We start from the raw sequence: 17,027 nt of genomic DNA, 5'->3' as shown, positions 1-17,027 counted from the left end.
ATATGAAACTTATACCTTCTTGTCGTGAGTGACTATATATGATCTGCAAACACCATCTCTATGATCTCCTGGGAGTAAAGTGAAGACATGGATTCTATTCCTGTCACATTCCATTTCTATGGTGGGAAATGTCCCTTATGTAGATTGGTTGAGTTTTCTGAGAAGGTCTGAAAATTCTACAAACAAAAAATCTGTTTATACAAAGCAATGGGAATGAAAACTAAAATTAGGAAAATCCAGGGACCCGTAGAGGATGAACACAGTCAAAAAAGTGAACAGGTGCTTTAAACTCAGTTTACATATAGTTCTGGATGCAACAAGACCAGCACATAAACACATCCCTATGGAACATACATCAAGAGTATTCTAACAATTTAATATTTTGGGAATATAGTCTTCACCAAGTGTGGCTAAAAGCAGAGAGACCAGTCTATAAAGACTATAAGATGTTGGTATAGTGGCCTATACACAGAATATTATATAGAGAGGCCAATCTTTAAGGAGTGCAAGGTGCAGGCAGTTTAGTTTATAGAGACTAAGAGATATAGGCACACAGGTCCGAATACAGCGCACAGTAAAAGTGACCAGTCCATGTGGAGTTACTCATAGAGGGCCCCATCTATACTGAGTGCAAGATGTTAGGAGATTGGACTGTATAGAGTGAACCTCAATTAGGAACAGTCTGAATGGAGTTCAAGACAAAGCAATGCAGACTGTAATACATATATATATGTAACAAAAGGAGGCCAGTCTGTATGGAGTGGAAGACAATGGGAATCAAATGTATAGAGCCTGCAATACATTGGAAAACTGCAGGCCTCTCATTACGGGGCGGGACACAAACTTCAAGTCGAGTTCAATACGAAGGGGGCCCATTTTACACAGGCCGCCTGGCGGCCAGCCTGTATTGAGCCTATTGTATAGGAAAGTCTTGTTCATAAACAGTACTGAAAATATAAAGAGCAGCCTGTGCAGGCTATGGAGTAAAACCAGTGCCAAGAGAGCAAAGAGTAAACTTGCTTTTCTACATTGTTGGAAGATGCTCTGCACCACCTCAAGATGCAACTGTCATTCGTGAGCGCCAGGCGTCTCTGGCTGAGCTCGTCTGCTCTAGTGTTCAACGATACCCCTACGTTGTTCATGATCATGTAACTGCCCTGACGCTCTAGCTAACCCCAGAGGCATAGTATCTCTTGGTACAAGACACAAGACCCCATTCCACCTCGCTTGTTACAGCACCATATGGCTGTGGTGTTGTCTGAGAGGATCTGTACCAGCCGTTCTAGACGGATGGCAGGAAAGCCTTCAGTAGCAGGTGAATGACCCAAAACTCTAGCAGACAGATGTGCAGTTGGGTTAGTGCCAGAGACCAGAGGCCTCCGATCTCCTCCTCTCCATGATGTCCTCCCCACCCCACCCCACCCCAGCAAAGATGTATCCATCACCACTGTTTTGTCTGGGTGGGGTTGGGTGAGGGGTCTTCTGCTGATCCAACTGCGGTCGAGCGGCCATCACTGCAGGACTTTTGCAGTCTACCCCAAAACCAGGATGGAATCTGACAGGTTCCCTTGATGCTGATCTCCCTGAGATTTCAAATCCCACTGCAGATTCCACTTCAGAGGCCATGTATGTCACTTGGCAAAGTCAGCGAGCAGGATGAAGGAGACCTGTAGGCCAAGAAACCTCAGAGTAACTGTCACTGAGGCACCGGAGCGAGGCACATGCATCAAGATCATAGGCCAAATGTCCTGGAATCGAGGGAAGATCTGAATTGCACTGTACCCAAGATGGCACCAATGAAAGGGAGCCTCTGCAAGAGAATCCGGTGTGACTTTGGTACGTTGATCATGAACCCCAGCTCTGGTAGGAGGTTTGCCGTTGTCTAGAGGTAGTCTACAACTTAATGCGGTAAGCCCACCTTCAAGAGCCACTTGTTGAGGTAGGTGTGCCTTAACCACTGCCATTGCTTTCGTGAAAATCTGAGGGATACTGGTGAGAAGAAAGGTGAGCATAGCACACTGAAAGTGCTCCTGGCCCACCCTGAACCGCAGGTAATGCCTGTGGGATTGCAGGACAGGTACATGAAAGGAGGGGTCCTGTAAGCCCAAGGCCACTATCCAATCTCCCAGATCTAGGGCAGATAGAATCTAGGCCAGTTGGAGCATCTTGAGTCCGTCCTTCCACAGAAAAGTGTTCAGGTGGAGATTCTAAATAGGACGAAGACCTCTGACCTTTTTTGGCACCAGGAAGTAACGGGAATAATGACCAGCCTCTATTTCCTGATACCCTTTCTTAGGCCAGGAGAGTCTCCTCTGAAAGCAGCTCTGACATAAGCAGAAGATGCAGAGGGTTGCAAAGAGATGGCAGGGCGTCGCCCTCCTGAATGATCTGAAGGACCCATCTGTCGGATGTTATATTTGACTACAGTTGGTTTCTGTCCGAAGCATAGTTTACATTCTTGTCTGAAGTTTAATGCGTTAGCAACCATGATTGTGAAGCTTGCAGTTACATTTGTGTGCAGCACAGGAGGTTCAGTCTGATCATAGTTCGACCTACTTTGAAGACCAAAAGTTATTTAAGCAATTAGTACGCATCTGGACACATATCCATTTTCACAGAGAATCGCTAATGATTATGGAACTACATGCATATGGACACACTCATTGTTTTCCATGTATTTCTTGGTTTTTTTTGGAGTGTTTATTCATTGTCAGAGTTGAATATTTCTGGTCATTTCAAACGTTAAGATTTTATTCATCAATATTTACGTGTATTTTGTATTACGAGGCACAAAGCGTGAATGGAGTATTTTTTTCATTTCACTACTCTGCACTGGTTGGCTAGATGTCACGTGGTATGCCCTAATTGCGCAGTTTAATTCAAGAATATCCGGCACACCTGCTTGTACCAACAGAACATTTGTTGATGGATCAGTCCGTTTCGGTTCGGCTTCACTGGTGCCGTCAAATTGAGCGTTTTAGCTCATGGCACAAATATATTAACAGCTTCAATCGTTACTGTGTCATAGTACAAGATTTCGTTTAATATTATGTTTTGAACAGGCATGTTTTGTGTTTTATTTTCAGAGATGTTTGACGCACACCATGTTTTTCAGTATTTGGTACTAACACGTGGGCATACTTGTATTATGGACTTGGTTTTCGTTTTGGCCCTATTCATTTAGGTTTATTCACAGCGATGTCGGTTTGGAAGATTTACACATGTTTAATAGTTCTACATAAGCATGTACTTCGCGCAGTCATGTTATTCCTTGGATGCACTCTGGCGAGGATGTGTATGGTATGCTATGCGTGTGGTATTGTGATCGCATAAGAGCATTTCTGATTATGTGCAGGACGCTGTTGGTTCTGATATAGTTTTTTTCCATCACAGCTACCCCTGACGAAGGGCTGCGCCCGAAATGCATTGGGGATACAACATCCATGTTGATTTATGAGGAACACTGAACCCTTTGTGCTGCTGAGAAAAGCCTGGATTGGCATCTTGTTGAACCTGTTGTTTGTAACATTGGAGAACGAAAAATGTATGGATTAAAAAGGATTACTTGGATTAAAAAAAAGAAGAAACGTTTAAACTGGATTCAGGTCATTGCATCATTTTTCTTTTGATGGTTGTGCATTCTGCTTGGGGGACCTGACGAGGCTCCAGTTCTATGCCAGGTTGTTATATTTTGCCACTCTTGGAGGAAATGTCTGACCCTGCCTCCCACAAAACCGGTTTAGGGCTTATACTGCAGGGTTGGGGGACTGTGAAGTTTGTTGATCCCGATGGCTTGTACCCAACCTCAAAATGACTCGCGTGCTTGATGCGATAGTGGGAGGCCCTGGCGGTGCCTGTGTGCCACACCTCTGGAGTACACCTGAAAGGGACAAAGCTGCAGAGGAAACTGTCTAGCAGGGATTGAGAGGCCCATGGAAAGCACTGTAGCCCAGCTCTCTTTGAAGCGCTCCAGGGCAGAAACATCCATTTCACCAAATGGACAAGATCCGTCAAAAAGCATATCCAAAAGGGATGCCTGCACGTGCCTTAAAAAATCCTGTGATCTCATCCAGGCATGGAGATGAGGCACCACACTAGCGCTAACTGCGCGGCCCAAGCAGTCAGTAGTATACAGGCCAGATCGAATTACATATTTGTTTGTATCCTGACTATCTTAGATGGTTTGAGCCAAGAAGGCCCGAATATCCTCAGTGAATGCGGCAAGATCTCACTGACTATATGTCCTAAACAGCATGTGTATATCAGCCAAACAGGCAGCTGGGGCTGAGGGACCTTGGGGCCAGGCTGGCTGATGAGAGCATCCGGAATGCCTGAGTTCTCTTTGACTCTCTGTCCAGAGCGGTCGAAGGGAATGAACTGGGGTTCATTTTGCTGGTGGAAGCTTGCACCAATAAACTTCCTGGCATAGAATGTTGTGTCAAAAAATCACACTCTCCAGGTGTCAGCCTGTGGCATCTGGCTCCCTGCCTGTTCACTGATAGGCAAGACTAAAGCTCAATCCAGATGCCCATTATTGTGTTGTAGAGGGCCTCATTAAATGGTAGTAAAGGTTCAGAGGAATTTTTTCCAGGCTTAAAACCCTTCATAAGCACATTTACCTTAACTTCCCCAGAAGGAAGCTGCAAGTCCAACACCTCTGGTGTCCATCTTATTACCACAGCAAAAGATGCAGTGTCTTTAGATGCTGATGGGGAGAAACCATGGGAAGAGTCCAACCCACTGGTCTTCTGTAAATCCATGTAAATATTGTCATCATTATGTGGGGGTAAATCATCCCCGTCATTTCCATTGTCATCTTTGAAGACTGATTGATTTTGATCAGTCAGAGTCAAAAACGTGGTGGAGCACAGGAGGCTGGGTCCCTGGTAAAGGAGGTGTCTTGTCTCAATCCGAACGTACAGGGAACACCAAAGTGAATTTGAGACGCAAACTGAGTCTAGACGAGATTGGCTAGAAGTTGGACACTGAAATGCGTAACAAGTTCTCCACTGCTGGGGGCATTGGGGCTGGAATTTATGTAGAAGGAACCAGCATGGATTTTGGTAACATAGTGAAAAGTGGCTCCAAAGCCAGCGTGGAACCCGAGACACGTTCAGGAGGCACAGATGGCACTGAGAACAGATCCGCCAGCGCTAACCTGACTGGAGGCCTCTGAAGTTCCTTGAGGTCCAAAGCACCAAAGGGAGCTGAAATAGTGCAAGAGATTGGCAGCATGGCCTCTTTCAGAGCCTCGATCTGCTACGACATCACTGATGACCTAGTAAACTTGGGATACATCAGGATCAAGTGTGGAATCAGCTTCTCTGAAGGAGTTCAGGAGAGAGACCGAGTAGCATCTTGACAACGTCTTTGTCGGAGACAGGCGGGATGGGTACAAATCCCGCTTTGCCTTCTTATGCTTCCACTTCGACATTAAATTACCTGAAGTATTCGACTGCGAAGAGGACCTTTCGCGTGAATGGCCTCAAGAGTGGGAAAAGGTCTGCACCCTCGACTTTCATCAGGACTTGCACAGGTTCTCCTACCGATACTCAGCGACGTACAGTAACGCTTTACGATCCATTGTCTCCTGTGTGTTCATGAGGGCATACTTCTCACATGACAGTGTGGGTCTGTCACAGACTATCGCTTGCAAAAGCCCAACAATGTTTAAACCATGCAGTCTTTGGAGGAGACATAGGACCAGATGTACAAATGCTAAAAAAACAGCCTTTTCCTATGTACAAAGGACTTTTGGGAATGACAAATTGCAATTTCTACCAGTTGAAATCGCATATTGCGATTTCCTAAATAGGAAATCGCAATAAGAGATTTCCTATTTGCGATTTCTTAGCACATGTACGAATCATTACCTAAATGCAAAATGACCATTTAGGAAATGCAATTACCTTCGGCTTAAAGTTGAGGGCAATCACGTGCAATTTTTTAAAAAAGCAACCCAAAATGCTTTAATAAAGTGCAATAGAGTGCAACCATGCCCCTAAGGCATTTGTGCGCTCTACATGTGCACAACTATTTTTGGGGTGCCTTACGGGTGGCCTTGTGCCCATAGCCATCCTTGGTTTAGCATTTCCAAAATAGCAATTTCCTAACAGGTAATTGGTATTTTGGAAATGCAAAACCAGCCCATTGGTATGAATGGCATGGGAATTCCTAATTGTGATATCCTAATAGCAATTCCTACTATGTGGGAATTTATATTCGGAAATTTGTAACTTCAAACATATCAATTTGCATTTCTTAAATTGAAATACATATGCTGTCACTATTTTGGAAATGCAAAAATGCATTTTCATACATCTGGCCCTTAGTTCCCTTGCGGACTGGCAGTTTTAGCAAGAGAAATGTTTTTGGAGAAAAACGCTCATCAACAGATGAGAAAAAGTCAGAGCGGAACTCGGAACCGCACATAAATGTGAGGCAAGAAAGCATCTGACATTGGCACACAGGGTTGGCGACTATGCGTAGGTCAATGTGTCACTTCTTGGGTGGAACGCAGTTGCCACAGAGCCGCATGATGCCATCTACTGGTGCGCAGGACAATTCTGTTTAAATATTCCCGATCCAGTCTTATGCCTGGGGTATTCCATAGGTGAGGAATCTGTTGTTAGAAGTATCCATCAGAAATGTAAGTTTTCGAAATACAGTGATAGTATGATCTTAATTACACTAGTAAGCTATTATTACTGAAGACTTAACTGCCTAATGCTATGCCTATATCTCTCAGCTACTACAGCACTGTTTCTTGGGAACATATGCGTTTGAATATGAAACTTATACCTTCTTGTCGTGAGTGACTATATATGATCTGCAAACACCATCTCTATGATCTCCTGGGAGTAAAGTGAAGACATGGATTCTATTCCTGTCACATTCCATTTCTATGGTGGGAAATGTCCCTTATGTAGATTGGTTGAGTTTTCTGAGAAGGTCTGAAAATTCTACAAACAAAAAATCTGTTTATACAAAGCAATGGGAATGAAAACTAAAATTAGGAATATCCAGGGACCCGTAGAGGATGAACACAGTCAAAAAAGTGAACAGGTGCTTTAAACTCAGTTTACATATAGTTCTGGATGCAACAAGACCAGCACATAAACACATCCCTATGGAACATACATCAAGAGTATTCTAACAATTTAATATTTTGGGAATATAGTCTTCACCAAGTGTGGCTAAAAGCAGAGAGACCAGTCTATAAAGACTATAAGATGTTGGTATAGTGGCCTATACACAGAATATTATATAGAGAGGCCAATCTTTAAGGAGTGCAAGGTGCAGGCAGTTTAGTTTATAGAGACTAAGAGATATAGGCACACAGGTCCGAATACAGCGCACAGTAAAAGTGACCAGTCCATGTGGAGTTACTCATAGAGGGCCCCATCTATACTGAGTGCAAGATGTTAGGAGATTGGACTGTATAGAGTGAACCTCAATTAGGAACAGTCTGAATGGAGTTCAAGACAAAGCAATGCAGACTGTAATACATATATATATGTAACAAAAGGAGGCCAGTCTGTATGGAGTGGAAGACAATGGGAATCAAATGTATAGAGCCTGCAATACATTGGAAAACTGCAGGCCTCTCATTACGGGGCGGGACACAAACTTCAAGTCGAGTTCAATACGAAGGGGGCCCATTTTACACAGGCCGCCTGGCGGCCAGCCTGTATAGAGCCTATTGTATAGGAAAGTCTTGTTCATAAACAGTACTGAAAATATAAAGAGCAGCCTGTGCAGGCTATGGAGTAAAACCAGTGCCAAGAGAGCAAAGAGTAAACTTGCTTTTTTACATTAATGTGAAATGGAGACAAAAAGGTGGAGGAGAGGTGAGTACCTGCCTCACCATATACTTTACACCAAATGTCTTCAGAGTTTGCCATTATAGTATGGTTGATTTAATCTCTGATAGCCTGGTCTGGCAATTAGATCATGGTTGGTTTCATCGCAGCGCCCCTCACATTGCCATTGAAGCTTGGTAAACGTGAGCTTGGATGGCTCATTCCTGATGTTGCGGCATGGTGCATATGAGTTATGAGGTTTTAATTGATGCCATCACTTCTTGCTGGACTTGATCTTAAAGAATTCTATCTTGCCATTGCAGCTGGGTGGATTTGATTTCAGCGGGATCTTTGTTGTAATCGCAGCATGGTGGACTTGAGTCTGCGCGGTCGGCTATTGTCAATAAAGCATGTTGCATTTGATCTTTGTGGCCTGTCTTTTCTGTTTAGCATGGTAGGCTGTTGTTCACAGTATGATGAATATGCTACTGACTGAAACTATGTTGCACCTACAACTTGGTGACTTGGATTTTGCTGGGCCTGTTACTGTCCTTAGAGCATGGTGCTTCGGTCTCCACAGCTCTCTATTGCCATTAGAGTAGAGTGAATTTGATTTAGGAAAATCAGGTCATGTTGTTCTAGCACGGTGGGTTTGATTCCGGTGGGACCTTTGTTACCAGAGCATGGTGGCTTTGATTTTGCTAGGCCTGTAATTGTCATTACAGGTTAGTGGACTTTTCATGACATCATGGGCAGCTTGATCTTGACAGGCTCTTTGTTGGCATCACTTTGTTCTTGGATGACCTGGTCCTGTTGTTTTAACCCAATGGGTGTGATGTCAGCAGCCCTTTGTAGTCGATACAGCATGGATGGTCTGAATTTGGAGCACGGCCTACAAAAGCCATCACAACATGGTGGACTTGACGGTGAGGGGTCCGTTGAAGGCCTTGCCTCTGGCTGCGCCTTTGAAGTTCCGCTTGTTGAACTCTTCCGTGATTTCCAGCAGGGTCTTCCCTTTGGTCTCAGGGAGGAAGCAGCCGACATAGATGGATGTGCAGACACAGACGGTGAAGAACGGGATGTAGCAGAAGTGGCCCAACCCTGCCTAGGAGTGAAAGGAGAAATTGTAACACTTACTCCATTATGCCGAAATATGGGGCCTCCTGCCCTACTTTTACTATCACAAATGACATTTAAGATCACAAATGACGGACTCGGCTGAAGGTGCTACCCAAGAGCATCTCCCTGCCTGGTCATTCCTCATTGCTGAAGAAGGTTCTGTTTTTGATCAATATTACGCATGCATTACCCCTGTTTGATCAAGTAATGTGGGAATTCTCAAGGGATGGTAACATTTGGGGAAAGTAAGCAGGTTGTGGCGCTACGCAATGGGCTGAAGGATTGACAGAGAATGTTGCGAAAGTCCTACCTGCGGGGAGACAGGCAGAAGTGCTGCTTTAGGAAAATGCAGTCTATTGGTAGGAATGGTGCTGACATGATGCTTCAAAGCCTGGAAGTGGAAGGGTCTGAGTCTGAAGTGCAGCAACGCCGGATGCTTGGTTACTTTAGGGAATGTGTGATAGGCATGAACTATGTATACTGCAGGCTTGGTGTAAGAAAGCTGTAGGGGCACTGAATGCAGGACATAGTGTGAAGCCCTTTGTTCAGGAATGCTGTGTAGAATCTATCAAGTGTGCTGGGTGCAGGAATGATGCAGAGAATGATGCAGGAATGCAAGTCTGCTGTAAGGAATGGTGTGGGGTGCTGAATGGAATGTTATTGTATTGAATGGTATAGGAGAGCTGGAGGCAGTGATGCTGTAGAAGGAAGACGCATGAGCACAGCATCTGTGGCTGCTCTGTCGAACTGGAAGACGAGCTACATGTTGGGAGGATGTTGGAGATGGTGTTGGAGCTCTAGACAAAGGGATGCTGCAGGGCATGGTGTAGGAGCTCTAGATAAAAGAATGCTAAGTAGGGATGGTATAGGAGCACTGGAAATAAGGATAACAAAGGAACTATGACTGCCAGATGTTGCAATGGATAGCGTAGGGTCGCTAACTATGGATGCTGTTGCCATTGTGCAGGAGCCCTTGATTCAGCGCTGCTCCATAGCATGGATTGGGGCACATGGTGCAAGGATGCCACAAGGAATTAAGGAACGTAAACATTGAGATACAAAATCACCAGCAACTCACCACAATAAACGGAAAGGCCAGCCCAACCACGAAGAGCATGAGCCAGATGAGAGATCCCATGAGCATGTAGGCAGCTGGACGGGCCATCTGGTCGAAGATCTCAGTGGGCATTATCCCGGTCACACCCGCTGGAGAGGAAATTAACAAAGCGATTATTCAACTCCTAGTCTAACCACCAGTGGCACTGAAGAATAGAACTAGGGTCCTTCCTTGATTTAGTACAGCTGGGCATAAAAGGCACTCCCTGACTGAGTTAAGGTCAGAATCATGGTCCATTCTGGCCAAAATCCAAACACAACTTTTAGCAGAAGTCAAATAATAATATGCCGGTCATGGTCTACATTAAAAAATAAAAATCCAATAAAACAGACTGTAAAAAATAATGTGGATTAATTTTTTTATTTAGGGAAGCGCACAAGGACCCAGAGGTTTCTATTAACTCCTGAAGGACTAACTTTCATAACTTAACCAACTCCAGAAGGAATATGCTACTTACCAGTATGCATCTGTTCTTGGCGTGTAGAGCTGCAGAGCCACACACTTAGGATAAGATCGCCATCTGGTTTTGGGCTCGGATGATTGCAGGTTGTTGTTGTCTTCGGAAGAAGTCTTTGGTCACGAGATAGGTGACTCCTCCTCTGGACAACAGTGCGCATGGGCATCCACTCCATCCTCAGATTGTTTTTCGCCATGATGGGAAATGATGGAGTGTATAAGAAGTAGAGAGAAAGGATGTCCATGTGTAGTGTCTAATTAAGACAATGCTGGAACAGATACAGGTCCCGGGGAGGTGGGTGGGCGTGTGTGGATCTGCAGCTCTACATGCCAAGAACAGATGCATACTGGTAAGTAGCATATTCCGTTCGAGGCATATGAGCTGCAGATCACACACTAAGGATAGACTATATAGCAGTGTCTCCCCTAGCGGTGGTCACCTGTATCCGTTGCAGCAGTTTGGAATAGAGTTTTTAGGACAGCCTGGCCTACTGAAGCTTGTTGTTTGGAATGCACATCGACACAGTAGTGCTTAGTGAAGATGTGTGTAGTAGACCATGTGGCTGCTTTGCAAATGTCTTCTAAGGGGATGTTCCCTAAGAATGCCATAGAAGCCCCTATTTTACGGGTGGAATGCGCCCTAGGGGGAACTGTAAGAGTACGTTTAGCCTTTTGGTAACATATTTGGATACATTTAACTATCCACCTGGCTATACCCGATTTGGAAATGGGGTTGCCCTTATGTGGTGGTGCGAAAGCAACAAACAGTTGGTTGGTCTTTCGAAAGGGTTTGGTTCTGTCGATGTAATAAAGCAAGGCTCTTTTAACATCTAAGGTATGAAGTGCCCTCTCGGCTACTGAGTCTGGATTAGGGAAGAACACTGGCAGTTCGACTGACTGGTCTAGATGAAAAGGGGAAATGACTTTAGGGAGGAATTTAGGGTTTGTCCTAAGAACCACTTTGTTGCGATGTAGTCATAGGAAGGGTTCTTCAAGAGTTAAGGCTTGTATCTCACTTACTCTCCGTAGGGATGTGATTGCGACAAGGAAAGCTACTTTCCATGTTAGGAACTGCAGTTCGCATTTGTGCATTGGTTCAAATGGGGGACCCATGAGCCTTGCTAGAACAATATTAAGGTTCCACACTGGTGAAGGTGGTAATCTTGGAGGAATAATTCTTTTTAGACCTTCCATAAATGCTTTAATGGCCGGTACCTTAAAGAGGGACAGGTGTTGCCTATTTTGCAAGTAGGCTGCTAATGCCGCTAGATGTAGGCGTATGGAGGAATAAGCTAAATTGTATCTTTGCAAGTGTAGCAAGTAGCAAATGATGTTTAGGATGGACGCATCCAGTGGACGTATGTCATTGTTAGTGCAGTAAATGGCAAATCTTTTCCATTTTGCAGCATAACACGCCCTAGTAGTAGGTCTTCTGGCTTCCTTTATAATATTCATACAGTCTGGAGGGAGGTTGAGGTATCCGAACTCTAAGACTTCAGGAGCCAGATTGCCAAGTTCAGAGTTTGAGGATCTGGGTGTCTGATTTCTCCATGGTTCTGGGTTAATAGAGCCGGGGAGAGACGCAGTTTTTGATGTGGAACTAGAGATAGTTCCAGAAGTGTGGTGAACCAGGGTTGGCGTGCCCAAGTGGGAGCTACTAGGATGAGCGTTAGCGACTGTTGTTTCAGTTTGCGTACTACAAATGGAATGAGTGGGAGAGGCGGAAAAGCGTACGCAAATCTGCCTGACCAGTTCATCCATATTGCATTGCCCTGTGACTGCGGGTGTGGGAACCTGGCGGCGAAGGTTGGGCATTTTGCGTTTTCTTGTGTGGCGAACAGGTCTATGTCTGGTTGCCCCCACTTTTGGAAGAAGGGGAGTAGGACTTTGGGGTGTAATTCCCATTCGTGTATTTGCTGTGTGTGTCGACTTAGGAGGTCGGCCACCTGGTTCTGAACCCCTGGGAGGTGTTCTGCTAGCAGGTAGATGTTTTGGGGAATTGCCCATCTCCAGATTTGTTGTGCAAGTTGGGACAGTTGTAGAGTATGTGTCCCTCCCTGCTTCTGTATGTAATACATTGTGGTCATGTTGTCCATGCGGATGAGGACGGTTTTGTTTTTTAGGTGCACTTGGAAGGACTTCAGTGCTAGGAATACCGCTAGAAGTTCTAGGTGATTGATGTGGAGCTGTTGCTGTTGAGGAGTCCACCTGCCCTGAGTGGTGTGTTGAAGGAGGTGGGCTCCCCATCCTGTAAGAGATGCGTCGGTCGTCAGCACAATCTGTGGAAGAGGCTCTAAGAACGGCCGCCCTTTGGACAGGTTGATGGTGTTCCACCACTTCAGTGAGCGGCTGTCCACCAACACCAGATCGGTAAGTTGTCCGTGGGCCTGGTTCCACTGTTGTGCTAGACACTCCTGTTCGGGACGCATTTGAAGGCGTGCATGGGGTACTATGGAGATGCATGATGCCATCATGCCTAAGAGTTGCATAAACACTCTGGCTGGAAGAGAGTGTTGTGTTTGACATTTTTTGATGAGATTTTGTATGTTGGCTATCCTGGCTGTGCTGGGGTAAGCTACGGCCTTGGATGTATCTATGGTGGCTCCCAGGTATTGGTGTACGTGGGAGGGTTGTAGTTGAAATTTGGGATAGTTGATTGTAAATCCGAGCTCGTGTAGGGTTTGAATAGTGCGGTGAGTGTGGAGAACGCACTTGTCGAGAGTATTGGCTTTTATGAGCCAATCGTCCAGATAGGGGAAGACATGGATTTGTTGTCTCCTGAGATGCGCCGCCACCACTGCTAAGCATTTTGTGAATACCCTGGGTGCGGTTGTTACTCCGAATGGGAGAACTGTAAACTGATAGTGCTGACCGTCTACCACGAATCGTAGATACTTCCTGTGTGCAGGATGCATGGGTATGTGAAAATATGCGTCCTTGAGGTCCAAAGTGGCAAGGAAGTCGCCCTGTTGAAGTAATGGAAGGACCTGTTGGAGAGTGATCATGTGGAAGTGGTCTGATTGTATATACTGGTTTAGTAGTCTGAGGTCCAGTATGGGTCTTAAGGTTTTGTCCTTCTTGGGAATGAGGAAGTATAGAGAATATACTCCTGTGCCCTGATGTTGGAGTGGAACTGGTTCTATTGCGTGTTTCTGAAGCAAAGACTGAATTTCCTGTTTGAGGAGCGTGAGGTGGTGAGACGATATGGGACGGTGTTTGGGTGGTATGTTTGGGGGGGTGTGTATGAGTTCGAGGCAGTAGCCAGACTGGATAATTTGTCTCACCCACCTGTCTGTTGTGATGGAATTCCAGACAGGTAGGAACTGTTGAAGTCTTCCCCCGACCGGAGTGGAATGGTCTGGGGGGAGTGGTGGTAAGTCACTGTTTAGTGGCTGTAGAGGTGCGGGTGTTGTTTTTGCCCCATCCTCGGCCTTTGGTATTATTTCCCCTGTAACCTCCTCTAAAATATCCTCTGTTAGGGGATGTTTGACCTGATGTTTTGAAGGTGGAAGAGGTGTCTGTTCCCACATTTTTGGAGGCCCCTCTATAAAAGGAGCGACGAAAGGAGCCTCTGGCTTGAGGAGACTGTAATGCACCCATTGATTTGGCAGTCTCATTATCTTTCTTCATTTTTTCTAATGCAGTGTCTACTGCGGGTCCGAATAGTTGCTCCTGATTAAAGGGTTGAGCAAGAATGGTGGTTTGCACTTTCGGCTTAAAGCCGGAAATGCGGAGCCATGCGTGTCGTCTAAGTAGCACGCTTGTGTTGACTGTCCTAGAGGCGGTGTCCGCTGCGTCCAATCCGCATTTGATGGAGGCATTTGATAATAGTTTGCCCTCTTGGATAAGGTCATTGGCCTGTGATTTGTATTGATCAGGCAGGTGTTGCAAGAGGTCTTCCAGTTGCTCGTAATGAGCCCTATCATAGCGAGCCAATAGGGCTTGTGTACTGGCAATACGCCAGTGGTTAGCAGCTTGTGCGGCAACTCTTTTGCCGGAAGCCTCTAAGAGTTTAGACTCCTTGTCTGGGGACGGTGTTTCTCCGGTTGTTTGGGAGTTTGCCCGCTTTCTGGCATTTGACACGACTAAAGAGTCTAAGGGGAGTTGCGCTTTGATGTACGCAGGATCCTGTGGTGCCGGTCTGTATTTTTTTTCTATCCGGGGGTTAAGAACCCTGGCCCTAACAGGGTCTTTAAAAACCTCAGTGGCGTGCTTTATCACTCCCTTAATCATGGGTAGAATGTTAACGCTTTTTTGCGACTGCTCAAAGGTGTCGAGCAGAAAATCTTCCTTAGGTGTATCTGTGTGCATGGTGACACCATGGAACAGTGCCGCCCTGTTTATAAGCTGACCAAACCCCAAATGGTCATCAGGCGGGGAGGGTTTTGAGGGGTATGGAGTGGGATCAGGCATGTTAGGCATAGGGTAAGACCAATCGTCTATGGGTGCTGTGTCCGGGAGTGTAAAGGGATCATTAGGATCAGTGGGATCATCCAGGAAATCCGGGTCTCCCCCTCCCCCTAAATCATCATCATCCTGTGGAGATGGTGTGTGAGAAGGAGATGGTAAAGGAGAAGGTGGTGGGGGTGGGGGGATGGGATAGGAGGTAAGACAGGAGAGGAAGGACGTATGGGTGAGGTGGCACAGTCCTTCTTCCTTGGAGGAGCTGGGGGAGGTGGTGTGTCCAGCTTCCTTTTCTTATATGGCACTGCTGTGACATGTCCTGTTTTAGGATTGATGTAAATCTGTTGTTGCGTTGGATCTGGCCGAAAAAGTTCCTCAGTGTCCGAAGGTGGCCCTGGCGACGATTTTTTGGGTTCCGATCTTGGCTTTGTGAGATCGGCAGGTTCTTTGTGGGGTTTTCTTGGCACCGAGGATGTTTTAGGTGCCGAAGAACTTTTCGGGTCCGATGGAGTTTTCGGTGCCGAAGAACCTTTCGGCGCCGACGAACCTTTCAGTGCCGGTGGGGACCTCGGTGCCGAAGAACGTTTCGGTGCCGGTGGAGATGTCGGTGCCGAGTGACGTTTCGGTGCCGATGGAGATTTCGGCCTCGGAGCCTGCTTCGGTGCCGAAGGTATTGTAGGCACAATAATATGAGGTTTGCTCGAGCCCGAGCCACCTGCAGGCTTAGATGTCTTCGGAGCCGGGCCCGGGGGCGGGGCTTCTGAAGACGATTTTGGACCGCGACTGGGCCCAGCTGGCAGAGTCTTGACCAATGTCTCTTTAGGTGGGGTTGGGGTAGGGGAGCTGGTACTCACGGACTGCCCCGGATCGGAATCGTCGGCCTCGGACACGATCTGGAGGTCTTCGGAATCGTCGTCAGGGACATCCTGTGCAAAGATGTCTTCTGGTTCCGGTACCGGTTTAGCCATGATATGGCGTCGAGCTCTTTGGTCCCGTATCGTCTTCTTCGAACGGAACGCAGCGCAGGCTGGGCAGCTCGATTCGTTGTGGTCTGGTGAGAGGCACAAATTACAGACCTCGTGGTGATCACTGTGGGGGAACTTTGCTCCGCATTGGGGGCATTTTTTAAAGGGTGTCCTTTCCATCAGCCGTGTCCGGATCCGGTCCGATGGTATTTCGACGTCGAATTGTAGAGTTTGGCGAGTTGTTGTGATTGCTATGAAGTTTTCTGCTGGAGCGGAAAAAAGGTCATCCGAACCCAATGGCGGAAAAAAACAATCTGAGGATGGAGTGGATGCCCATGCGCACTGTTGTCCAGAGGAGGAGTCACCTATCTCGTGACCAAAGACTTCTTCCGAAGACAACAACAACCTGCAATCATCCGAGCCCAACACCAGATGGCGATCTTATCCTTAGTGTGTGATCTGCAGCTCATATGCCTCGAACATAAAGTTTTATGAAACTTCCTGGGTCGTACCAGGTTGGATTAAACTCGCATATTCAGAGGTAGCAGGCTCTGCTGGATCTTGAACAAAGAGTGCTTAACCTTCCTGCCTTTTTCAGTGAAAGGGCAGGATCTATGAGAACGAGTTATCAGTGCAAACACAAGGCTGGCAGGGTATGCCCAGATGTGGGTCCCTTGCTCACTTTGCCACTGGATTCAAGCTAGCCTGGCTGATGAGGGGTGTTACCCCGAAACCGGTCCCAGGATGCTTGTTTCCGGTTCAGGGAAGACCTGCCATGGCAGTTCGTGCTGGACTGTTCCCATGAGGCACAGGGTCAAGACTGATTTGCATATAACTGGGTCTGAACTGAGGTGGCGAAGTGAGCTAAAGAACGATGATGGATTCAACCCAGATCTGTGACTGGGTTTGAGTATCTAAAAAGTTTCGGCGCTCCGTCCATCATCTCCTTGTGTTTGCAACAATTTATCAGTACCTCATAATCTCAACATGTGCATTACTATGGACCGGTCTCTGAATACATTTATGTGCACCACAAACTGTTTTAAATAAGATCCTCTTGCGGATAGAGTCCATGTGATGTTGTGAGATGTTGAAATATAATACTGCTAATTGTGTCTTATAGAAAAGTATTACTTTTATCCCTCAATGGTCCTGTTGCTACAT

The 17,027-nt window shown here is 46.2% G+C and overlaps 1 protein-coding gene across 5 annotated transcripts in view; it reads right to left on the bottom strand.

Moving 5' to 3' along the window:
- Nucleotides 1-7,061: 7,061 nt before the first annotated feature.
- The window catches only part of SLC2A11 (solute carrier family 2 member 11), a 422,108-nt gene continuing 412,142 nt past the window's right edge, over nt 7,062-17,027 (bottom strand). For all 5 annotated transcript variants that reach the window (XM_085633805.1, XM_085633803.1, XM_085633802.1 and 2 more), the window contains 2 exons: nt 10,000-10,127; nt 7,062-8,907 (listed from right to left, as the gene is read on the bottom strand). In XM_085633805.1, coding sequence (XP_085489931.1) covers nt 8,707-8,907; nt 10,000-10,127 — 329 coding nt within the window. In that variant the 3' untranslated portion in view covers nt 7,062-8,706. The remainder of the gene's footprint in view (nt 8,908-9,999; nt 10,128-17,027) is intronic.

Source organism: Triturus cristatus, chromosome 11, assembly GCF_964204655.1.
Source record: "Triturus cristatus chromosome 11, aTriCri1.1, whole genome shotgun sequence".
In the NCBI taxonomy this organism is placed as follows: Eukaryota; Metazoa; Chordata; class Amphibia; order Caudata; family Salamandridae; genus Triturus; species Triturus cristatus.
Note: the sequence above shows the minus strand (reverse complement) of the source record. Positions and strands in the feature narration are given on the sequence as shown.